Source organism: Bubalus bubalis, chromosome 23 (assembly GCF_019923935.1).
Source record: "Bubalus bubalis isolate 160015118507 breed Murrah chromosome 23, NDDB_SH_1, whole genome shotgun sequence".
Classification (NCBI taxonomy): domain Eukaryota; kingdom Metazoa; phylum Chordata; class Mammalia; order Artiodactyla; family Bovidae; genus Bubalus; species Bubalus bubalis.
This window is the reverse complement of record NC_059179.1, coordinates 46,540,006-46,565,984: the sequence shown is the minus strand read 5'-3', so window position 1 is coordinate 46,565,984 and position 25,979 is coordinate 46,540,006. Positions and strand designations below refer to the sequence as shown.

The 25,979-nt window shown below is 48.8% G+C and overlaps 1 protein-coding gene across 2 annotated transcripts in view; it reads right to left on the bottom strand.

Moving 5' to 3' along the window:
- The window catches only part of DOCK1 (dedicator of cytokinesis 1), a 559,970-nt gene that overhangs the window by 442,858 nt on the left and 91,133 nt on the right, over positions 1–25,979 (bottom strand). For both annotated transcript variants that reach the window (XM_025273840.3, XM_025273841.3), the window contains exons 14-21: positions 21,611–21,735; positions 20,385–20,483; positions 19,379–19,451; positions 14,438–14,541; positions 13,108–13,291; positions 7,155–7,252; positions 642–731; positions 210–310 (exon numbers count right to left, since the gene is read on the bottom strand). In XM_025273840.3, the coding sequence (XP_025129625.1) occupies positions 210–310; positions 642–731; positions 7,155–7,252; positions 13,108–13,291; positions 14,438–14,541; positions 19,379–19,451; positions 20,385–20,483; positions 21,611–21,735 (874 nt within the window). The remainder of the gene's footprint in view (positions 1–209; positions 311–641; positions 732–7,154; positions 7,253–13,107; positions 13,292–14,437; positions 14,542–19,378; positions 19,452–20,384; positions 20,484–21,610; positions 21,736–25,979) is intronic.

Genomic DNA, 25,979 nt, shown 5'->3' with positions numbered 1-25,979 from the left:
CAAGAATTTATTCCAGAATCCTATAATGCATCCCCTATCTTTTCCAAGGTTTTTAGGTCTGTTAAGAGGAAAACAGTAATAAAAATGATCCCAGTAAACTCACCATTGGGGAAGGGAAATGTAGACCCATAGGCAAAAGTACACGGAAAAGAGTCTTAACAAAGATACAAAAAGAAGAACTGGTTTTAAAACAACAAAAAAGAACTTACGTGTAGGCTAAGGTTGCACTAAAGTGTTTCTTAATGTAGGTTTCCAGAACAGGATTAAAGTGCTGAAATTTTCTATCAGCAATTAGTCCAATGATAAATACCTGTTAAATTAATATTTTCATTAGCAAAAGAGATGCAAACCATTTTGGAATCTTCAGCTGAATCACCTGCACCTCTGTGCGAGTCAACTGAGCGCTAACATTTTCAGACACAGGCTGGCCAGCCAGTTTATCTCTTCTTCCGCTGCCAATTACATCCCTAACTACAGCGCTACATTGCAAGAAACTTTCTACCTCTCAATTCATTTGCTTTGATTGGGCTTACAACTGAAAACGCTTTCAAGGTTACTTTGACGGCTCCCGCCCCAGCTGCAAAGGTTGCAACATGAAAGCCCCGTAATTTCTAAGCAGATGCAAAGTCAAGGTCCCTTACCAGAGCATCAAACACTAACGTATCAAAGGTCTCGCTCTCCGAGTTCTCCATCATGATGTTGAAGAGGGCATCCAAGGTGTCCTGGAGGAACTGGAGGGACACAAAAAGTCAACAGGCGATATAAACTCTCCAACTCTCCCCAGACGATCACCTTTGGCAGAACTCCCAACACCCAGCTCTCCCAAACAGCACCTACTGATTCTTCACGGCCACAACACACATGTGACAAAAATCTGAGATGAGTGAATTCAAAACAAAGACAAGCCACCCTAAGTTAAGTGGAGGATGCGCAGCAAGGAAATGCACAGAGCTCATCCCCCACCCCCCATGGGACCTCTCCAACCCTTCTCCTGGTTTTCACCAAGACCAGGAGTTCAACAGCAACCCCAGGAAGATTGAATCTGACTTATCCGGTTCACCCTGGGTGGGACCTGAGCTAGCGAGTGGGCAGTTCCACAAAGGGACAAATTTCTAGTTTAATAAAGGATCTTCTATAAATACAGGTGCTATGTGATTCTGAAACTGGGGTACAGAGCAAAGGGCCAGAAAGTGCTTAATTTATGTAACAGTAATTTAGAAATCCTATTATAGCCTACTATGTCACCAAATAAATATTACAGCATAGCATGACAAAATACTAGGGATATAATTTTGAAAAAATTAGGAGACTTCAAAGTTATGTCACACTAGAAATTATCTTTGAATCCTTCCCCTATTCTCCCTAGAAAGAAGTTTAAGATGAACTAAAAAGACTGCATTGGAAGTAATGAGTTCCCTGTCGGTGGGGTAGGGCAAAATGCCATACGGTGGACTAGTGACCATACAAGGGAATGAAGTGTGTGTATATTCATCGTGAAGTCACTATGGATCTGCACATTGAAACCAGGGTGAGCTATCACTTCATCCAGAGTGTGGTGGTTCTCATCAAATAGATGGACAACAGTTAAGCATGAGAAAGGCAGAGAGAAACCAGAGCCCTGATATATGTACTGGTAGAAATGTAGAATGAGGCAATGGCTTTGGAAAACCAACTGACAATCCATCAAAGGGTTAATGTAGATTTACCATGCAACTCAATAATCTCATTCCTGGGTATGAAACCAAAAGAATGGAAAATGTGTATCTACACAAAAATGTGGACACAAATATTCAGAGGAGCTTTATTCACCATGGTCAAAACGTGGAAACAACCCAAGCGTCCATCACCTAATGAATGGAATGCTTGCATGCTAAGTCACCTCAGTTGTGTCTGACTCTTTGCAACCCCATGAACTGCAGCCTGCCAGGCTCGCTGTCCATGGGATCCTCCAGGCAAGAGTACTGCAGTGGGTAGCCATTTCCTCCTCCAGGGGATCCTTCTGACCCAAGGATTGAACCCTTGTCTCTCATGTCACCTGCATTGGCAGGCAGGTTCTTTACCACTAGCACCACCTGGGAAAGCCCATAAACTGTGGCATATCCATACAGTGCAGTATTTATTATTTAAACATAAAAAGGAATGAAGTTCTGATACATGCCACCACCTGCCTTGAAAGCGTTGTACTCAGGAAAAGAAGTCAATAAGAAAAAATGTTATATATTGTCACTCGATTTACATAAAGTAGCTGGAATAGTCAAATCTATAAAGACAGCTGGTGGCAGGCAGAGTGGAGTGATGGCCAACAGGTACAGGGTTCTTTTCTGGTGATGGAAACGTTCTGAAATAAGATTGTTCAGATAGTTGCACAATGTTGTGGATATACTGAAAACCAGTGAACTGTATGAATTAAAAGGGTGTTTTCTGGTATGTGAACTACATCTCGATCACATGGTTATTAAGAACACAAGGAGCAAGTGAGACAGTCCCACAGCTAGGACAGAGGAGTGGCTGTGTGAGATCCCTGGACCAGGTCTTCCTCGGCTGCTTGGCCCACACACAGAACTCCAGGGCCTCTCATGTCCCCAGAGGATCTCGAGACTGAGAAACCAAAGACTTGCCCTCCCACCAGAGCTCACCCCTTAGCTCCCCAAGCTGTGGAAGCTTGCACATTCAGGGTCCCACAGCTCTTCCCTGGTGGCTCAGATGGTAAAGAACCCGCCTGCAGTGCAGAAGACCCAGGATGGCTCCCTGGGTCCAGAAGATCCCTTGGAGAAAGGATTGGCTACCCACTCCAGTATCCTTGCCTGGAGAAGTCCATGGACAGAGGAGCCTAGCGGGCTGCAGTCTATGGGGTCGCAGAGTCAGACAAGACTGAACAACTAACAAAGCTCTTCTTCCCAAGAGACGACAAGCTCCCAGACCTAGCAAGCAATATGAGACCCATCAGGCATAAAATCCTCGTTCTGTCCCACTGTGCCTCCAACCCCCTATTCCGTGCCAGGAAGTGTCACATAGAAATGGGCAGGGGAATGAAACCAGCCGGACCAGGAGGCATTCTGGTCTAGACATCCGCGGTTCTGTCAACTCCGTAATTATTTAATCCTGCACCACCTTCATTACGTTTGTATCATTTCCCATCATTTTCAGATTGTAAAAGCTTTGCAAAGGTCAAAACTTGATGCCATCTGCTAAAAGCCCAATGTTCCTGCCAAGAGACTCACCAGGTGCCAAGCCCTGGCTTGGCACAGTTCGAGGAAATAGATCCACCCGCCCCACCCAGATGAATGACACAGAAACAGGGGCCAGGGCCTGGATCGCTGCAGCATTTCAGGGACAGGAGTGTCCTGAGGGTGGGCCCTCACCCAAGGCCACGAAAGGGCTGCTTTTGACTCCCACTCTCTCTCCAAGACCATCCACTGAAAACCACGATCGCCATTGTCATATGAACAAATATTTTCTTCAAGCAATGTCACTTTTTCCAAATGACCAAATACTTTCAACAGTCTATCAGGCAATGTCATCTTTCCAGTGAAAGTTACAAATACACAGGGACTTCTCCAGTGGTCCAGTGGTTAAGACCTCATCTTCCAATACAAGGGGGTACGGGTTCAATCCCTGATCAGGGAGCTTAGGTCACACACGCCTTGAGGCCAAAAAACCAAAAGACAAAACAGAAGCAATAGTGTAATAAAATCGATAAAGAGTCTAAAAAATGTTGCTGTTGTTCAGTTGCTAAGCTGTGTCCAGCTCTGCAACCACATGGACTACGGCACACCAGTCTTCCCAGTCCTCCACTATCTCCCAGAGTTTGCCGAATTCATGGCCATTAAATCCATGATGCCATCTAATCATCTCATCCTCTGCCGCTCCCTTCTCCTCCTGCCCTCAATCTTTCCCAGCATCAGAGTCTTGTCCAATGAGTTGATTCTCTGCATCAGGTGGCCAAAGTATTTGAGCTTCAGCTTCAGCATCAGTCTTTCCAATGAATATTCAGGGTTAATTTCCTTTAGGATTGACTGCTTTGCTGTCCTTGCTGTCCAAGGGACTCTCAAGAGTCTCCTCCAGCACCCCAATTCAGAAAAATCAATTGTGTGGTGCTCAGCCTGGCGGGCTGCCGTCTATGGGGTCACACAGAGTCAGACACGACTGAAGCGACTTAGCAGCAGTAGTCTTCTTTATGGCCCAACTCTCACATCTGTCCATGACTATTGGAAGAATCATACCTTTGACTATATGGACCTTTGTCGGCAAAGTGATGTCTCTGCTTTCTAATACGCTGTCTAGATTTGTCATAGCTTTTCTTCCAAGGAGCAAGTGCCTTTAATTTCATGGCTGCAGTCACTGTCCTCATTGATTTTGGAGCCCAAGAAAAGAAAATCTGTCACCGCTTCCACTTTCTCCCATTCTACTTGCCATGGAGTGATGGGACTGAATGCCATGGTCTTAGTTTTTCTAATGTTGAGTTTCAAACCAGCTTTTTCACTCTCCTCTTTCACCCTCATCAAGAAGTTCTTTAATTCCTCTAAAGAGTTCCTAAAAAAAATGGTACACATCAAAAAAAAAAAAAAATCTTAAGAAAAAAGTCACAAATACACAAAAGGGGGGTCTTAAATAAGTGGAATAAGATGCACAGCCTATAAATGTTCTTCCATATAATGGAAAGCAGCCCCATGTAGGCTGGGACCCCGTGTGGTCCTTAGATGAGTCCGTTCTCCACTCTAGGCCTAAGGGTATTTAAGACATGCTGGTGACTGGAAAGAATAAACTCAGGCAAAGCAGTTAAGGGCCAGAAAGGTCCTCCAGGCCTGGGCAGTTCCAGTGGACACAGGAAGGGTCACGACAGAGGTGAAAAATCACCTCCAGGGATGAATAATAGGAGATGATAATAGATCAGCTAAAAGGAACAGAGGAAGGCAATAAAACCAGATGGCTCTAGATTTTCCCTGGTCAGTGTAACAAAAGTTCAACAGAAATACAAGTAATCCCTGACGTGATACATGGCCCGCAAAATGAAAGAGGACACAATTTCATTAACTGCGGGTCTTTTAAAGAAGTACTGTGAAGTTATTCAGCCAGTTTTCATCTGAATTAGGGAATTCATAGAACCCTGGGAAGTTTAAAATACAATTAACATTGTCCAAGCCCAGAGAAGAAGACAAGGGCCGGGAAAAGATGATTAAACTTTGAAGATTAGCAAGGATATGTTTGAATGGTTATACAATGAATTCAGGAGAGCAACGCCACCGAATTAATTTATACTGAAGCTAACCACACTGCTGTTTAATTGAGACCATTTGAAGTAATTAATTTTTAGAGAGATAAGGTTGTCTCCCTCCGCAAGCATCTCACGGAGGGTACGGGACTGAGGCAGCAACACAGACCTGGCAGCTGGGAGCCTGCTCAGCGGGGCCCGCCTGCTGCCACCAGCCCAGCTGGAGCCCAGTGGCCATGGACGGGCACTGCCTTCCATACAAGGAGGAGTCACCGAGCAGACGGGAGACAAGGAGAGCCTAAGAAAATACCAAAAGTGCCAACAAGGACCAAACTTGAGCGTTCCAAGGGACCTCCGATCACACCAGTCTGACTGTCCAATCTCAGATGAAGATTCAGGAGGGCATCCAGCATTGCTCCAGAGCTTGCTCTGTGAGAGGCTAAGAAATAAACCAAGACTGCAGAGGGGGAAAGCAGCTAAGACTGAAGACTGCGACTTCACGGACACACCATGCAGTTCTCCACATCACCGACAGGGCTTCTGGGTGAGTCGAGAGCCAGGACGGCAGGACAGTGATGACCATAAATCGTGACACTCTTGGACCACCTCCCAGGGCCAGAACCTTACGCAGCCTCCACAATGATCATCTGAACAAGGCACTCTGGTCCTGTCCATTTTACAGCAGGGAAAGTGTGTGTGGTAGTAGCTTAGTCGTGTCCGACTCTTTGTGACCCCATGGACTGTAGTCTGCCAGGCTCCTCCTCTATCCATAGAATTCTCCAGGCAAGAATACTTGAGTGGGTGGCCATTCCCTTCTCCAGGGGATCCTCCCAGCCCAGGGATTGAACCCGGGTCTCCTGCACTGCAGGCAGATTATTTACTGTCTGAACCACCAGGGAAGCCCAGCAAAGACACAGGCTATGGCAGGGAAAGTGAGGCTTAAACGAGGTTATTCAAACTACGGTAGCCCCACAGCGAGAACCCCGAGTCCTAGACTCAGTTGATTCCAAAGACCATTTCCCTCACAGTGAAGCCAGGCCACCCTCCCCGACCAGGGTCCAAGGAGGACTGTCCTCCTAGAGGTATGCGTCAACATCCCGAAGATGCTGGTGGTTTAAGGGGTCAGAGCCAGAGCCCCACATGGGCAGACCGTGTTTCATCGCACTTGGCAGGCGTGCTGGTTTTTACCACCCCAAGGTTTGTGACAACCCTGGATCCAGCAAGTTTATCGGCCCCATTTTTCCAACAGCACTCGCTCACTCGGTGTCTCTGGGTCACGTTTTGATAATTTTCCCGTTATTTCCAGCTTCTTCATTGCTATATTTGTGGTGGTGATGTGATCAGCGATCTCTGATACGACTACTGCAAAAGGGTTATCAACCACTGAAGATTAGGGTGACGGCATTTCTCTCAACAAGGTATTTTAATTAAGGTATGGACATGATTTTTTTTAATTTTGGAAGGTTTATCAGGGGGGTTGTTTTTATTGAAGTATAGTTTATTTACAATGTGTTCGTTTCAGGTGTACAGCACAGTGGTTCAGTCATACATATATATCCATGTACATATAAACACACATATATATTATATATGTACTATATATTGTACATAATACATTATATTATATATTATAGTTTTTTTAATTCTTTTCCATTACAGGTTTTTATAAAATAATGAGCTTAGTCCCCTGTGCTGTACACGAGGTCCCTGTTGGTTACCCATTTTATATCGTAGCTAGCTTTTCTGACACGATGCTACCATACACTCGAAAGACTACAGCAGGGCGTGGGCATCCCTTCGGTTTGCATCGAGGAACCAAATCATTCATGTGACCTGCTTTCCCACCACAATGTGAAACCGAACCCACCGTATCTTGGAGGCTCGGCTCTGTCCTGGGAGGCCGCACCTACCCCTGTTCCTACACTTTAGGACAACGTGTTACCTTCACCACCTCTCCGCCGTCCACCTTCATCAGCTGCCTCAGGTTCTGCTGCAGCAGGTTGGTGTTGGATCGCCACTTCAGGAGCCCCAGCAGGTCCACTGGAAACGGGAAACGACAATCAGTTCCTCCCAGCAAGGACTCAAGTCTCCCTCATGCACCCATCACATCAGGTGTCCAACATCACTTTTTGAACAGAAAAACCAAGTCTATTTGGAAATGTTCGCCAGCTAAATATTTCAATACTTTTCTAGAGGCATCCTTGATGCCCAGTGCAGCTGAATTCATTACTTTCAATTACATTTACCATGAAATGATTTACAAACAAAAGCTTCAGAAAGGCAGCTAGGAGCCCATGAAAGGAAGACCAGCCTTTCCACCTCCAAGAAGGCAAATCAGAGCAGCAGCAGGCCTGCGAAGCCGCTCCTGGCAGCTTCTCCCCAGAGGCTATTCCCTGCTTGAGAATAAGACTCTTACTTTTTAAGATAAAATAATATAAAATAAAGGCCTCCCCGATGGCTCAGAAGTAAAGAAACTGCCTGCAATGGGGGAGACACAGGAGATCTGGGTTCGATCCCTGAGTTGGGAAGATCCCCTGGAGGAGAAACTGGCAACCCACTCCAGTATTCTTGCCTGGGAAATCCTGTGGACAGAGGAGCCCGGCGAGCCACAGTCCAAGGGGTCGCAAAGAGTCGGGCATGACTGAGCGTCTGGGCGTGCGATATAAAATAACCAACTCAAACGCAGTGCTGAGAATGAAGGGGACAGTCCCTGCAGGACACAGGCGGCTGGCCACTGCTGTACTGAGCCTGCCGCCCTCACCAAGGCTGGGCCTTTCCGGAGCCTTTATGTTTGTTTTCTAACAGAAAAACCACAAGTTGAATGCATTGGTTTTTGCAGACTAAAGACATTGTGTAAGACAATGTTGAGAAATGATTTTGTTTAAGGCATGAAGACAGACTCCAAAACATCTCGAGGAAAAGACGTTGGCCTACACAACTCTCACTTGCAGTCATATTAATATCCCATTACGTGAAGAAAACACAACTGGCAAAACACAGCTAATGTACTGTTTATGCTCATCAGGAATGAACTTCTGCTACAGACACTGTCTCTATTGAAAAAAAAAAACCCTAGTCAATACTGAAAAGAAAAACATAATTTTGGCAATAAGGTAGAATTTCAGTGAACACAAGACAATTATAATTTAAGGATGTGAAAGTGTCAGTCGCTCAGTCATGTCAGATTCTTTGCAACCCCATGAACTGTAGCCTGCCAACCTCCTCTGTTCCTGGGGTTTCCCAGGCAAGAATACTGGAGTGGGAAGCTATGCCCTCCTCCAGGGGATTTTCCCAAACCAAGGACTGAACCCAGATCTCCTGCATTACTGTCAGGCAAGAATACTGGAGTGGGTAGCCATGCCCTCCTCCAGGGGATCTTCCTGACCCAGGGATCAAACCCAGGTCTTCTGCATTACCATCTGAGCAATCAGGGAAACCCCATAAAGATCAAACCACATAAAAGGTGATGAGCACCAAACACACATTCTCATTTATATGGCCTCACCCAAGCACAGGTATTGAAGGTAAGAGTTACAAACAGGAAAACGCAGGGGGACATCCTCGTGTATTTGGAATATGAATAGCATAGATTCAAGCATCAGTTGGGCCATGCTGAGAGTTGGACCATAAAGAGGGCTGAGCGCCAAAGAATTGATGCTTTTGAACCGTGGTGTTGGAGCAGACTCTTGAGAATCCCTTGGACAGCAAGTAGATCAAACCAGTTATTCCTAAAGGAAATCAATTCTGAATATTCATTGGAGGGACTGATGCTGAACTGAAGCTCCAATACTTTGGCCTTCTGATGTGAAGAAGTGACTCATTAGAAAAGACATTGATGGTGGAAAAGATTGAAGGCAGGAAGAGAAGGGGATGACAGAGGATTAGATGGTTCGATGGCATCACCAACTCAATAGACATGAGTTTGAGCAAGTTCCAGGAGATGATGAAGGACAGGGAAGCCTGGCGTGCTGCAGTCCATGGGGTCACAAACAGTCAGACATGACTGCGCAACTCAACAGCAGCAAGAACCACTTTATGACCTTGGACAAGCACCTTCACCTCAGTTTTCCTATCTGAACAAAGGGTGCATGGTTCCCTGAGTCACAGGGTCGGTGCAAGAATTAAATAGTAAGACGTGGAAAAAGCACTTAGCATGATGGCCGGCAGGAAGACCTGCAGCAGCCGTCCATCAAAGAGGTGAACATGTTAGTCATCCATCAAGAAAGCTGACACATTTTAATTTCTAATCAAAAGGGAAGTCATGAGAAAGGCTACATCCTGCTCAGTCATGCTCTCAGTCCTGGGGTTAAGGGAGCTTTCTGCTGCTGCTGCTGCTGCTAAGCCACTTCAGCCGTGTCCAACTCTGTGCGATCCCATAGACGGCAGCCCACCAGGATCCCCCGTCCCTGGGATTCTCCAGGCAAGAACACTGGAGTGGGTTGCCATTTCCTTCTCCAATGCATGAAAGTGAAAAGTGAAAGTGAAGTCTCTCAGTCGAATCCGACTCTTCGAGACCCCATGGACTGCAGCCTACCAGGCTCCTCCGCCCATGGGATTTTTCAGGCAAGAGTACTGGAGTGGGGTGCCATTGCCTTCTCCGAAGGGAGCTTTCTACCTCATAAGAATTACCAGCAATTTTTTTTTAAACAGAGGCTAGTTAATAATCTGAATCCATTCAAGCAGAGTTAGTGGCACTTTGGATTAGAGGGAGGCTGAGGTTCACCTCTACACTGTTCTTCGGAGAAAAGATCATCATGTTAGTCATTCAGTCATGTCTGGCTCTTTGCGATCCTATGGTCTGTAGCCCCCCAGGCTCCTCTGTCCATGGGATTCTCCAGGCAAGGATACTGGAGTGGGTTGCCATGCCCTCCTCCAGGGGATCTTCCGGACCTAGGGTTGGAACCCGGCTCTCCTGAACTGCAGGCAGATTCTTTACCATCTGAACCACAAGGGAAGCCCTTGAGATGTTGGGAAATGAGAGAGGTCAGAGAGGGCAGGGACCTAGGGGGCTGGCCAAGCTCACTCTCCTCAAAGGTGTTTGCAAACTGCTAATTGGCCCAGCTGTATCTTTCTGAGAACACCTTTGAGGAGGGGGAGCTTGACCAGCGTCTAGGTGCCCAGCGCTCTCTCAATCCCCAGTAGCCACTGCAGTCTGGCCTGTAACAACACTCTGTGTCAGGATTTCTCTCTTTCTCACTCGGCAGTAAGCTGATTCAGGAGAGGAACCACATTCCTGCTTTGTCTGCTCTCTCCCACAGCATCCAGCATAGTGCTGAGAACAGAGACATTTCATACAAATCTCGATGAGTAATGCAGCCACTCCTTTTCCCTAAGTATCGGACCTTCGCAGGAACAAATCACGGTCTCGGAAAAATGACTCCCTCAAATGAGAATCTGGGACTCAACGCCAACTGGGGCAACTCCATCTCGCACACCTGACAAGCCACCATCCCGAGAAGAGGCATCGCTGGCTGGTGTGAAATGAACAACAAAAGACGGGTCCCCCTGGCTCTCAGTAAGCTGCATCGCTGAGAGCTGCAATTTCCTGGTTGCCCAGCAACAGCCGCTGCGGAAGCCAGGGTGCCCTGCCCTCAGTCCCAGGCAGAGGACTATCCTGAGACTGGTGGAACTCGAAGAGTCAGGAAGTCAGAGACAGTGAGACGCATCTCCCTGGGAAATTACTGTGACTTAATACCTTGAGAATATCCTGGTTCGCAGTCCTCTTCTCCAGGGACATGCGGGTTAAGGAGGATTCTGTGGGTGGGCCCAACCTACCTGCTATTCAGAACACTGTTTAATGGGGAAACATATTCAAATTGCAAATAACAGCTTCCAAACATGCTTCTGGAATATGACCCATAGGTAAGAGGGTGGCTTATGATGCAGTGAAGATGCCACGACACAGCAGAAGCTGAAGTACTCCATGAGAGAGGCTGCCCTGAGTTCAAAGAGGCCCTAGAACAGGAGTCCCCAACCTCTGGAATCCAATGCCTGATGATCTGAGGTGCAGCTGATGTAGCAACCACAGAAATAAAATGCACAATAAGTGTGATGTGCTCGAATCACCCCAAAACCATCCCACCCAGCCCTCTCCCCCCAGTCCGTGGAAAAACTGTCTTTCACGAAACTGGTCCCTGCTGCCAATAAGGTTGGGGGCTGCTATCTAGAAGGAGTAGCTGGTCATTGGGCAAATGGACTGTGAATGCCGTATCCAGGGTGACATCTGACCTATGGGGTCATCCTCGCTATAACACAGGCTCAAACCAGTGCCCAACCTGCCGGTGGCATCTTCCCCAGGGAATTAAACTTGCAAAGTGCCTGCACATAACCTACCCTTCCCCAGGCATGCAGGGAACCCAATGCCTCTGGGCAGGGTTTTCACCTGCTTGGAGCAGGACCCCAGGCTGGGAGAATTCAAAATGCGCCAGGCAAACCGTGATAAGAAGGTATTGTTTGAAAGATGTATCCAAATGGCCTTCAAGCATCTGAGTGACATGCTACTCTCTGCCACACATCCTCCACACCAACCACCCCCCCGCCCCGTCCTGCAGCCGGTCCCAATTTACTCGTGAGACAAATGGTGAGAAACAAAACTTGCAGAGCCCAGTACAACCAGGCAGAGACAGCAGGCGGGGAAAGTCTAAACGGGGCCCACGTACCCCACACCAGTGCACCCTCCGCTACCAAGCAGGGGCCTCCAGAATATGGGGCTACTTTTGGCCCTTGATTATCCTGTTAAAGTCCAAACGATGACTGTCCCTTGGGCCCCAGCTTTAAGGACAACCCCTGGAACACAATTCATGACAGCAACAGACATTAATAATCAAAATCCATATCAGGTGGCTAAGAGGGAAAAATTGAATTTTCAAGCTGACTTTCAAGAGAACATGAAGGTACTCCGCACAGTTGTGAGACGGTCACATTCGGGAAGCTGGATTATTCAGTGTAGGGTCTGTGCAGAGGGGTCTCTGCCTCGACCAGATGGTGTACTCGGAATCAGAAGTGGCCCCCAGCCGGGCGGCCACAATGCAGGGAGGCTGCGAGCAGTGGGGACAAGGCCGAGGAGCCTCGCCGCCAGGGCGGGGACGCCGGGCACCATCTGATGCTGCCTTAAGACCGTGCTTTGGTGTAAGTGCATCAGCAAGGGGCGCCTTATCTCCCCGTCGGGGGGACTAGAAATGTTATCAACAGCAGCTTTTAAAAGTAAACGTAACTGGTAATTATTTCAATGAACAAAGAGGAGAGGGGAAGACCCAAGAGGGTGGAGTCTCACCCTACACCTCCCATAGCCCTCATAGAGTCCTAGGAGACAGGCATATAACCAGGACACAGATGAGGAACACTAGCTTGGGGACCCTAGTTCAAGGTCATTCCCAGGGTTCAAGCCTGGGGCATTGGTCTGACTCCCAATTATGCAGACTTTCCTTTATGCCATGCTACCTTCTCTTGGCCAAAATTCTTTTTCAAAAGTATATTCAGGGACGTCCCCGGTGGTTCAGTGGCTGAGACTCGGCACACCCAGTGCAGGGGACCTGGGTTCAATTCCTGGTCAGGGAACTAGATCCCACATGCGGCAACTAAGATCTGGGGCAGCCAAACAAATAGGTATCTAGATACATAGATGGATAATTTTTTAAGAAAAAGTAAATCCATCACTTTGAGGTTCATCCTTAGGGTAAAAGCAGAATGTGAGTTTCAAAGTAGAAGGGCCGTCAGCACCGCCCTCTTTCCCCGTCATCAGCATCCACACAGACCATCACAGAGCAATGAAGGGCTCACGGGTAGGAGTCAGGCACCTGGGGAAGCCTCCTGCATCCAGCAGGGGGCACGAGAAAGAGGGGGCAGAAGGAGAAAACGTGCGGAGAGCCGTGCAACTTTCCACACCCCACACGCACCGTTCTGGGTCAGCTTGGTGGAGCACACGAGCGTGGAAATCTGGAAGGAGTCCTTGCTGATGGTGCAGCTCCCAAGGCTCTGCATGCTCTTGCCTGTGGCCGAGTGGCCCTTCTCCTCCAGCTCGGCCTTGGTGGAGGGCAGGCTCAGGTACGTGCCCGCGTCCTCCAGCTTCTTCGCTTCCGCCTGCGGGTTTAAGGCCGCAACAGGTCACACGCGACTCATGGCACCAGGCAATTTTTTCTACCCCCTTGTGATTCTTAATCCTTTGAACCATCATGACATTTGTTTTCTACTATTTCCTAAACAGTTTACTTAATTTTTTAATGTTTTCTATTGGAGGACAGCTGGCTGATAACGTTGTGCTTACTTACAGGCACACAACAAAGTGATCCGGTTATACATGTTGCTGTTATTTAGTTGCTAAGCTGTGTGCGACTCGTCTGCGACCTCATGGACTGCACCTCACCAGGCTCCTCTGTCCATGGGATTTTCCAAGCAAGAATACTGGAGTGGGGATGCCATTTTCTTCTCTAGGGGATCTTCCCAACCCAGGGATTGAACCTGCATCTCCTGCATTGCAAGTAGATTCTTTACCACTGAGCCACCAAGGAAGCCTACAGTTACACATCTACATGTGTCTATTCTTGTATAAATTATTTTCCCGACTAATTTGCTAAATAATATTGAGCAGGGGACTTCCCCAGTGACCCAGTGGTTAGGACACCTCACTTCCACTGCAGGGGGCATGGGTTTGATCTCTTGTCAGGGAACTAAGATCCCACATGCTGCACAGTCAAAAAATAATAATAATAGGAAAAAACAGCCATAATATTGAACTGAGATCCTGTGCTAAACTGCTTATTTTTAATATTTCCCTTGTCCCTCTAGATGAATTCACACTCACAGAGCATTTTTTTAAACAGAATCTAATGTGTTATTATGGGCTTCCCAGGTGGCTCGAGTGGTAAAGAATGTGCCTGCCAATGCAGGAGATGTAAGAGATGCAGGTTCAATCCCTGGGTCAAGAAGATCCACTGGAGAAGGAAACGGCAGCCCACTGCAGTATTTTTGCTGGAGAATCTCATGGACAGAGGAACCTGGTATCCATGGTGTCGCTAAGAGTCAGACATGACTTAGCGACTAAAACAAACATCTCCCCTTAGGAACAGCTAAAAAGCTGGTCATCTGAAATGTTCATTTTCAGAATTAAAAGTTGCTAGAGAGCATTGTTGCCACAAAGATGGGAGATGTCCACTCAGGCCAGGAAGCCCAAAGAGGCTTGAAGCAGTCAACATCAACAGCATCACACCAACAGAAAAAAGAACGCACCTTGTAGACGATAAGATCGTGCTCCCCGTCCCTTAGGGTGGTCCCATCATAGCGCATGAGCTTTACAAAAGCGAGGGCGAATATTTTCTCAGATTTGTCCTTAGCTGCAACAGAGATCAATAATCATTTTCAACAGCCGTCACAACAAAAATAACATCATAAAATGCCACGAGAGCTGCCTTTCTGAAAAAGTTACAAAACTGTTTTGACAGATGTTGAAGTAAACATAAACACGGAGATGGAGACAATGTTCACATATCACAAAGGGATCCTTGGGCTCAAACTAATCTGTAAATTCAGAGCAATGTTAGAGTTTCCTCGTGGAAGTTCAAGTCAGAACCTGGAGTAAAGGGCCAAGAGCAGAAGGATGTTTTGAAGGGGAACATGGAGAGGAGTCTGCAATACTGAAAGCCAAGAGTAACTGGAAAGAACTCACAGTGAAGACGGTGTTTGCAGCCTAGAGATTCACAGATAAACATGGCAGAACACACAGGCCATCACAAGTGACCACTATAAGGGGCAAATCCTTCCCTGAGAAAACAGACGGTCAACACGGAAAGTCAAGACAGAGAGATGACCACCTTGGACCTCCACTAATGTAAGTCACAGGCGGACTAAACACCTGAGCATGAAATTTCATTCGCTTTGGCGAGGAAGTTCTTCCCCCAAAATCAGCATGGGAGACTCAGTTCTTCATTTCATTCAAGTTTCCACCAAGGAGTCACCTGCTTGGAAGCGACCAGCCTGCCCAGAAGAGCAATTGCAGACCCTGGTCCTACCTGGCACTCAGCTGACCGGTCTTCACAATGGCCGGTCATTCACACTGTTAGATATTGATTTGTTCAACAAAATTGTTAGGCTGAAGCCTAATCCCCGCACAGCTGTACTGGAGAAAAGGCCTAAAAGGAGGCTCTTAAGGTTGAGTGGTACAAGGCTGAGGCTCTGACCCCATAGAACGGGGGCCCTTATAAGAAACAGAACAGACACCAGCTCTGTCCTCCTCCATGTGAGCTCACAGTGAGAAGGTGGCCGTCTGCAACTTGGAAGAGGGTTCCCACCAGACCCGACCACACAGGTGCCCTGAGCTCAGACCTGCAGCCTCCAGAACTGTGAGAAATCTCCACTGTTAAATCACCCAGTCTGTGGTACTTTGCTATGACTGCCCAGCAGATTAAGACAAATCCCTATCACTACCAGATTACCAAGCCTGTACTGTGTGTGTGCACCTGCGTGTGCGCATGTGTGTGCATGCGCCGAGTGTGTGCACGCGTGTGTGTGTGTGTATGCGTGAAAATTTATCATTAGCTTCATCCACTGGGTTTTCCCATGAAAGAAACGTTGTGTACTTTTTCACTGCTATTTCCCCAGTGTGTAAGGTAGTCGCCGCTATATATCAGATACTCAATAAACATTTGTTCTAGTTGGGGAGACGCCAACAAACGAGTTCTTTCACATAACAAAGAAAACAAAAGTCGGGAGCTTGTTAAAGCATTATGATGGGAACAGGGATGACCCAGCTGGATGGTCAGAAAGGTCTCTCTGCGAAGATAGACTACGTATGACCCAAAATGTAAACCCTCCAGGAAAAGAGATGGCCAAATACAGAGGCCCTAAAAAGGAGGGCCTGGCTTGCTTGGGGGCTGACAGCCAGTGGGGCTGGTGAGCAGAGGGGAGTGCAGGCTCCAGGGTGGGCGGGTGCCCGAACAGGTAGACATGAATGAGGCCTCTGGGCTGAAGAAATGGATGTGCGATGAATTTTCAGAGATGCAAGCTGAACACAGCATGGAACCATTGAGTTCAAGGCTAGAAAATAACTTTAAAATTACAGATCCCAGATTCTATATTTAGAGATGAAACAACAGAGGTCCAAGAGCAATACATCTGCCCACCTTGAGTCAGAGGCTCAAAATACTTACTCTACGACATCACTGCATGAGATAGTATATCTCATTGATCTTCGCATTCCTGGAATATAATAGGTGCTCAATAAATGCTAGCTAATGAGGTGGGTGATAATTGACTAACCAAAGATAAAAGGACAGATAAAAGCAAAATATATGTACCCTAGGAATCAAAAAATAACTTGGTGAAAGGGTTTTTGAAAACATAAAACTTCTCAGTGTTCAAGAGAGAAGGAAGAGATCCTTCCAAGTTTGTGCTGTGCTGAGTTGCTCAGTCGTGTTCGACTCTTTGTGACCCCATGGACTGTAGCCCACCAGGCTCCTCTGTCCATGGGATTCTCCAGGCAAGAATACTGGAGTGGGTTGCCATGCCCTCCTCCAGGGGATCTTCCCAACCCAGGGATCAAACCCAGGCCTCCTGCATGGCAGGTGGACTCTTTTCCATCTGATCCACCAGGTTCTAAGTTTGGGCAAACATGAAGAACATTAAAGCATGTCTCTGAAATCAGCCGTGGTTCAAGACACGTGACCATACCTGCCAGCAGACAGCTTCCCCCAGCCTTACTATTAAGTAGGACAGAATTTTAAAGCGCACCTTTAAATTATTAACACTCTGCCTCTTTACATCAGGAATGGACTGCATTTATCGCATGTTTATTAGCAGCCATGACGAGGCAGACAACACATTTACACGTCAGGAGTCACAGGAGAAGACCTCATGCCCCAGAGGGCAGGCAGGGCTGCCCACCCAGCCAGCCCCCCTACAAAGAAGGGAAACTCCTGGGAGGTCGGCTCAGAAGGCACACATCTGCCCACATCCAGAGCAAACATCAGCTGATGCATCTGGAATTGCTAACATGTTGCAGAACGGCATTAGACCGCTCACATACCAGCACCAAACTTTCCCAGGAACCCCAAGGACGGAGCCCAGTGTGAGAAACCCCGTCACCTGCTTCCAGAAGAGGTAAAGCAACATGTTTTGCTGGGGACAGTAGGGAGGGGGTGCAGTGTGGCCTCAGCTCGCCCCATTTCTGCCCCAGAGTGTGTGCAGACGAGGCGGCGTCGAGGGCCCCCCGGTGGCCCTCATCGCTAGGGTGGCCCACCGACTTCACCATCATCACACTTGCTATGCTCACACATTCCCCCAACCCCGCCAGCTGTGGCTGGGGAGACTTCATTAATTATGCAACTGTATCGTGATAGCGTCATGTCTGTAATGAGTACTTAAAAACTGACAAGGAAAACAAGGATTTGGAAAATTAAAATGCTACCGGAGAGATCCCTCTGCCCTAGTCTAATCTATTAATTAGGGGGAATGATGGTGTTCTAAAGGGGGAGCATGCTTCTGAGAGAAGTTCTCTGTGCATTCCAGAACTCTGCCTGCCCTGCAGCGGGGCTCCCCACCCTCACCTCCCCAGCAGCTCCTGCCCCCCGCCACCACGACTTCCACTGTGCAGGGTGCAGAGCCAACCACAGCCTCCAGGACTTGCCTCAGGTCCATCTAGTCAAGGCTGTGGTGGTAGTCATGTATGGATGTGAGAGTTGGACTATAAAGAAAGCTGAGAAAGTTGCTGGGAAAGTTTGGTGCTGGTATGTGAACGGTCTAACACCATTCTGCAACTTTTTGGCAATTCCAGATGCATCAGCTGATGTTTTCTGTGGATGTGGGCAGATATGTGCCTTCAGAGGCCAACCTCCCAGGGGTCATGTATGGATGTGAGAGTTGGACTAGAGAAAGCTGAGCGCTGAAGAATTGATGCTTTTGAACTGTGGTGTTGGAGAAGACTCTTGAGAGTCCCTTGGACTGCAAGGAGATCAAAGCAGTCCATCCTAAAGGAAATCAGTCCATCCTAAAGGAAATCAGTTCTGAATGTTCATTGTAAGGACTGATGCTGAAGCTGAAGCTCCAATAATTTGGCCACCTGACGCGAAGAACTGACTCATCGGAAAAGACCCTGGTGCTGGGAAAGATTGAAGGCAGGAGAAGGGGTTGACAGAGGATGAGATGGTTGGATAGCATCACCAACTCAATGGACATGAGTTTGAGTAAACTCCTGGAGTTGGTGATGGACAGGGAAGCCTGGCGTGCTATAGTCCATAGGGTCACAAAGAGTCAGACATGACTGAGCAACTGAACTGAACTGATTCTATGCCAAGCACTGTGCCAAGAGGAGGGCAGCTTCCACTTTGCCTGGTCATCAACCCCCCCTCCCCCGGGCATTTCCCCCTCAGGCTGAGATTTGGAAACACACACAGAGTCAGGGCTGAGGACCCCGCCCACCCCTGTGGCTCTGGTCCCCACAGGGTCGTGGGTGATAAACACGCCCACTGAGGCCACCCTTCCCCTGATGCCACTACATATACAACTGTATCATCACTTGCGTTCCCAAATCTTAGCTGACGGCCAGATGCATACAGCCCACATAGGGCAGTAACGCATCTTCCCCGTGTAACTTTGTACTTGGTGGCTAACAGAGGGCTACATCCTTAGCAGACAATGAATTCAACACAGGCTGTGAGACAAACTTCATCTTTGATGCTAAATCCTTCTGGAAGGTAAGTGATGCGAACAGCCATTCTTTCCTCCCAAAGTCTTGGCATCACGTCCAAGGCTATACCAGCACCGGCGAGAAAAGGTCGGCCTGAGTTCCAGACGCCAGTGGCCGCCAGCAAAGCCAGAGAGGGCTCAGGGATTTCAGCACCAGCACAAACAGCATTAAAAGCAATTTGTGAAATCTGTCTGTTATAGCTCAGCGATTTTCTGACGGATGGGACAGGATCACAAAACAAATGGGAAAGACGAAATCCAAGGGTAGAGTAGGAAGGAAGGGCACCTCACTGGACAAATTCGAGAAGAAAATGAAGATCTCCAGGGAGCAGCTCAACCAGAGTAGACAGCACTTCACAGGACTGAGTTCCCCTGGACATGGAGCTAGAGTGTCAAGACCTCCCTGTGTTACGGTAACCACCGTCTAGAAGAATCCAGAATAAATGCACAATAATAAATACACAGGGGCTAACGAAGCGTGTGGCTACTCACAGTCCTGGGATGATCTGTGTCGGAAGGTAAACCGGAGGTGACTGCGGTTCACGTCCTCGATGGGGATGGCCACCTGCGGGATAAACAGGGAAAGTCAGCACCTTTACGGCACCTTCCCCCACAATCGGCTTCATTCCGCTGAGACATCCTAGGACACTCCACACACTTCTACCCCACAGGGTGTGATCTTCCCAAAGGCAAATGCCCTGGACACCAAATAATGCTGTCCAGGATACCACGTGGACTGGAAGAGGAAGCTGAATTTTTTTTTTTTTTATGTGCTGATCCTCACAGTGAAGCGTCTATTTTTTAAAGTTGCCATTTATGTTTTTAGCCCCAATTTGGAGGTACCTATGTTCCCTCGTAACTGTGGAGACCTGCCCTTGGCTGCAGCAAGAAGGCTGTTCTTTCAGGACTTAGAGTAAAAGGAAAAAGACCCAACACATACTGCCTTTAAGCCAAGAGTGTCCGTAATCTCATAGCTGACGTTTGCATTCCAGAGCCAGCCGCTGGCCTGGGGTCCCAATACCCAAGCCCACAGAGTGCGGGCTGGTTCATGGTAGGCGGGGTGTCGGGGGGTGCACTAGGAATCTCGGAGCATCACAGCTGAGGGAACAGGATCCATCTCCCCAGTGATGTCCTCCATGTACTATCAACGCTATTTTTTTTTCCATTTGCTGTAAAGACAGCACGCCTTACATAAAACAGACCTGAGAAGAGACAGACAATAGCAGTCTGTAAAGGACTCTGTCATTTGTCTCCAGGAAAGTCTTGCTTTTACATCCAAAAGGAGATGAGAGTAAATGTAAATTCCAAGAAACCCCAGCGAGGTTCCTTAGCAACCTTCCTGAATGACTTTGTTGAAAGCGCCCCAGGGTTGGCAGAGGGTACCCACTGGCAGGCAGCCCTGGGGAGCGGGGGGAGGTGTGAGGGGGCGACCTCCTCGGGATACAAATGAGCATCTCATAACCCGCCCCATGGGAGAACAGGGTCATGGAGATGATACCTTAACCGTCTCAAACCAACGCGGCTGTTTCACTTGGTAGTAAATCACCGACTTGTACTCTGAAATCGCTTCATCACCAGCGCCCGGGAAAATCACATGCTTTAAAAGAAGCATAAAGAGTTCGCATCAGCCCTAGTCGAGCCTGACACTGCATCCATCTCCTCCTCCCGCCCCTGTTAGATGAGCCGGGAGAAGGAGCAAGGTTGCCCCGGGAATGCCAACAAAGTGGAGCCCACAGAACACACCCCACCCAGTGACGGGCTGGGGCCGGCGGCCAGCAGATAACCTTGCCTGCAGACATCCAAATCTTGATGGCCACACGGTCCAGAGATGCTACTGTCTTCCACCCTCGGTACCCCTAGTAACGTTCACCCTGACCTGCAGGAAACCGCCTGTCTCCTGGTGGCTGGAGAAAAGAGCTACAGATCAAAAAGGAGCTGACCTTTCTCCATCCTCTTCCTCCAGCCATAGACACTGACCATTCGATTCTAAGGAAACACCAGTAAAGCCCAGGAGCAGCATGGCCTGTTTCCAGAGAGATGGCAGGGCAGGGCCACTGGATGTCGGCCAGAGACAAAGGATGCACCCACCTCCAGGCAGAGCCGAGCCTCATGGGTACCCGCAAGTTACTGCCCTGGGCCACGTGGGCCCCGGGAAGCCCAGGATGCAGTCATGGTCCAGAGAGGCAGCTGGCAGGGACTCCTGCTTGGGCTCAGCCTCCAGTCCTCAGAGGAGGCCATGGTCTTCAAGTCCGTCCCAGGACAGCTGCAGGGTGCCGCGACCACACAGGAGGAGGTCTCCCTGACCACCACCCAGGAAAGCACAAGGTCAGAAGCCCCTATTCCAGCCCGAGTTCCACCTCTCACAGGCTAACCTTGGTCAAGTTGATTTCTCTGGGCCTCAGTTTCCTCCCATCTCAAAAGATGCTAACAACAGTATCTGAACATCTAGTGTGGCCACTCGCCCTCCAAGCCTTGGGTTTACGCTGGCAAGTGGGGGCCCAGGAGGGGTTTGGCAAAGGTGGTCAGGACCCCAGGGACATCCAGAGACCGTCCAGTTGCAGGACCCGGTGGAAACCAGCCCTTTTGGGTAAGGGAAAAGGAAGAAAGAGCAAACGTTCTTCCCGAGAAACAAGACTGGCTTTTCACATTCCGAAGCAGAGGCAAGGCGCACACGAGGGAGGTAAGACTCCAACACCACAGGTTCAGCTTTGCAACAACAAATACCTCCAGCCGTTTTCCATCTTCATCGTAAACAGACACCGTAACTTCGACATTCTTAGCTGTCGTCTTGCTTCCTTTATCAAAATCTCCTTGAACTAATGTTACATAGATATCATTTCGAACATCACCTGGGGGGGGAAAAATTACACCTTTGAAACCAATCCATTATTCATTGTGTAACTGTGAATTTTGCCAAACTCACTGTCCCTCTGAGCAGAGTATCATAAATACTGTATTAGGTGATTATGAAGTATTTTCTACAAAACAGTCTCCGCATTTAATAGCATGACAAAGGCAATTTGCATCATCACTGTAAGACTCGCAAGAAAGAGGAAAATGTCTCAGCCCCCAATTATCTGCTCGGGGCTTCTCGTGGGCAGGGGGCTCCTACACTCCGTGGGCAGCCTGTGCCCAGAGCAGCTCAGATGCGGTCAGTGGGTCTGCACTGACCCTACTATCACCCCAACCCTCAGCATCCATGGCCCACTGCAACCCACATCACCAGCCCTGTCATCTGCGACTCAGCAGTCAGCACCCCGAGGATCACCAGCAACGCTGGCCTCCTTTCCATTCCACTAAGGAGTTGAACAAAAAGCAGCATTGAACCACAGGCCAATGTCCTGAGTTGACACCCAGGATCGGGGACTAGGGATGGGTCAAGAAACTTTCTGCAAAGGATCGTCTCTCCTCCAGGCAGGCAGGTGTCCGGCTCCTGAATAAGGCCACAGGGAGCAGAAGAAAAGACTCAGACATTTGAAAGTGAGATGGGCCTTAAACCGTGCAAAAAAAAAATTATAAGACCACACGCACGCAACAGATGAGCTCAAGACGCTTCCTCCAGCTGAGAACACATGAAGTCCCTGGTAAGGGTCCGATTGGGAAAACTCTGCAAGCTTTGTTAGTAGCATGATTTAGAGGAAGCGCCGCTACCCTCTGAAGGCTGCTCTGCCGTCTGTCTGGCCGCCTCCCACGTCTGACACAACTTCCCTCCCCCAGGGGACAAGGGTTGTGTCAAGAGCGGCAAACGACCTGCTCTGGGCAAAGAACAAGGATCCCAGAAGGAAAAAAAAATCCCGCTGGTTTCTTGTTTTTCTTTGCTTTTTAGACGGCTCTATTCTGGCTTGTAATGTATGTGACTATTAAATTAAGCTTTCATTTAAAAGCCATCATTGTAATAACCCTGTGCATGGCTACCTCTTCCACAGCAGCTGCTGGAAGGAAGCGGGGCTGCGATCGCTGATACGGACCACGGAGAAGTTCAGAAGGGTGGTGCGCACAGCCGGGGCAGGAGGCAAGGCTGCAGGACCAGGCTGCTGCTGTTCAGTTGCCAAGTCATGTGCGACTCTTTGCGGCCCCATGGACTGCAGCACGCCAGGCCTCCCTGACCATCACCATCTCCCGGAGCCTACCCAAGCTCATGTCCATCGAGTCGGTGATGCCAACCGACCATCTCATCCTCTGTCACCCTCTTCTGCCCTCAATCTTTCCCAGCATCAGGGTCTTTTCCAGTGAATCTGCTTTTCACATCAGGTGGCCAAAATATGGAAGCTTCAGCATCAGTCCTTCCAATGAATATTCAGAGTTGATTTCCTTGCTGTGTGACCTCAGACAAGTTGCTTAACCTTCAGGGCCACTTACCACTAAACCACCTTACTGATCAAGCAGGTGGTCTGTACAATCTCTCCACCTGAAAATTCTATCAGAGTACCAAGGCCGTCATCAAAAAGGGCTACAACAGCTTCACACGGGGCTTCAGCAGCCAGAGAAGCGGCTTGTGCTGGAGAGCGGGGTGGCTGAACCTCAGAGTCTCCTTGTCTGATTGGCCTAGAGATTCTGGCTCCAGTCCAGAAGTAAGATCCCATACGGAGGTCAGCATCCCTAATGGGCACTCATGAGAGGGTCTTAGCAAATGCCTCCCGGGCTCTCATTCTGGGGAGGAAGGAGCTGGAAGCAGATGCGGTGGGCCCATCCATGCCTCCAGCCACCTTCTTAGCTCAGGGGACAACTGCGCTCCCCACCAGGATCCCTCAGAAGGACCCCAGGATTTCCAGGGGGCTACGAGAAGGTGTGAGAAGCAGGGACAACGGTGGCACGGCCAGCTCTCCCACTGTGCAAAGGAGATGCATGTCTCCATAAACACACGTGTGACGGGATGGCACGGGTTCTACCAGGCTAAACGTAGGGATCTGAATGAACGTGCCCCGCAAGGGTAAGATGCTCCCAGCCTCTCAGCATCCCTCAGCCCCAGAGAACATGGGTGAGTCCCTCAAGCCGGGCTTGCTCACTGCAGGAACGCCAAGCGCCAACTCAGCACACCAAACAAGCCAGAACAATGGTCAGCTGTACAGGTTTCCCACAAACCTACTAGGAGATTATCTTAGAGGTTTAGACTTACTCTTTAAGTCTGTCAATCGTAAGGGAGACCCAACCAGTGTGAACTAGAAGTTCCCCAGGTTTCCCAATCACTTGGAGAGAGAGAGGGAGGAGAAAGAACATGCCCCTGAACTGCCCTTAAAATAAACAAGCGCTAACTCTGAAGCACCCTTGTGCACACAGGGCTCCTGCTGACAGTGACGCTGTCCTCACGTATCAATTTGCGTCTCAAATCCACATGTAAATGATACATCCACTAGAAGTCCAAATCCGTTAGCTGTGTACAGAGCAGACGACTTCCACAAGCAATAGGTGTCCCATCGTTTCTAAACGTGCTATGTGTCACGCTTTCATCCTGTACAGGTGAGACTGGCTAACACTCCATCTAGCCAATGTTAGATGTCTTTTCCTATCAGTTTAACAGCATTGACAATGAGCCATAATTGCCTGGAGGAACAGAGGTAACATGTCCCTGAAATGCCCTATAATAAACAAAGGGATAACTTTGAATCACCTGAGTGACCGGCTCTTCCCTGTGAACCTACAGCAAAGCCCTGCGCCGGGGGCTGCAGGCAAGTGCTGACCACAGGGTGGTTTGCCCTCATTTCCACTGCTTATTAGCCATGTGACTTGAGGCTGCAGCTTAATTGTGATGGGAATTAGTTCAACACCCATGTGGAGGCTTCCAGGATCCTTTTGAGGATCAAGCTAGGTAATAACGGCAACATTATCTGCAAACCAAAAAGTGTCCCACAGATATCAGGGATAAAGATTCACGGGCTTCCCAAGATCTCATGATATCAAATCTGATGATTAATATGAACATTATTTGGAAACTAAAATCATATTGTAAATATCACAGATTAACCTTAATATGGGATCTCATTATCAGTATAATAAGCTTAACCACGGTTGGATGGGGGTGGTACTGGCATGGTAACTCACACACCTGAGTGGGAACCAGGTGTAAACATCACGGGCTTCCTCACCGAACCTGTATATTCATGCGTGCTGGCTGTCCCTTCCTGCTCCTCCTTCCTCCTCTTAATCAGATGTCCATCCAGACTGTGTCCCTGTCTCCCTCATCCAACCTTTGTCTTCGGGAGGAGCTGCCCCCTCCGAGAAGTCCCAGTGGCTGACATACACCTGTCCCCACCCCGGCCTGTCACTGTCCAGGGCACCCAGGGGTCCTGAGCAGGCCGGGTCAGATGACAATCAGTCTTCCTGTTTGGAAATACTGGATGGAAAGCATGTCATCTGCTTCAGGACACTGGGATTTGGGAAGAAGCTGGGTGCCAGCATGACCTGTCCCCAGAGGATAAAGTTAAGTTGCAGAGGAGACGGTGCAGAGAAACACAGCTGGCAGTCCAGGCTGGCCCGGCAGCAGGCTGTCTCTCTCCCTCAGCCACATGACCGACAAATATTCCCAGGGTGAGGCTGTCTGAGCTGGTCGCATGCTTTCTGATACTTAAACCCTTAAGCATCCTAACTCCAGCCAGATCTCCAGGTAGGAATAGTATTGTTCTCATGCCTGGGAGGAGGAAACACAGATCAGAGAGATGGGGTAACCTGCCCAGGGCCACAGAGGGGCAGAGGTGAGACACCCAGCAAGGTGTGTGACCCCAGCCTGCACACTCACAGCTGAGGCCAGGGGGTGGGGTTTCAGGGTGGTGGACCACTCTGGGGGAGAGTCATTTAACCCGTAACCGACCCAGAGGGCTATTTTCAAAACGTGGAACATACTAGGGTGCATTTACCCAAACTGTACTCCCTTCATTGTGAACATGTTCTGGACAATTCAAACGCTGTTAGGAATCACAGAACAGACCTGTAAGCCTGCCCCACCATCATCATCAATCCATTCCTTGGAGCCAAAAAGTGAATTCTGCACAGGCTCTCCAAAAGGTCCCCTGCCTGCTCACCCTCTACCACATCACTAAGCATTATCACCGGCCAAACCTGCTCCGTGCTCTCAGCCAGGGTGAGTGGGATGTCACAC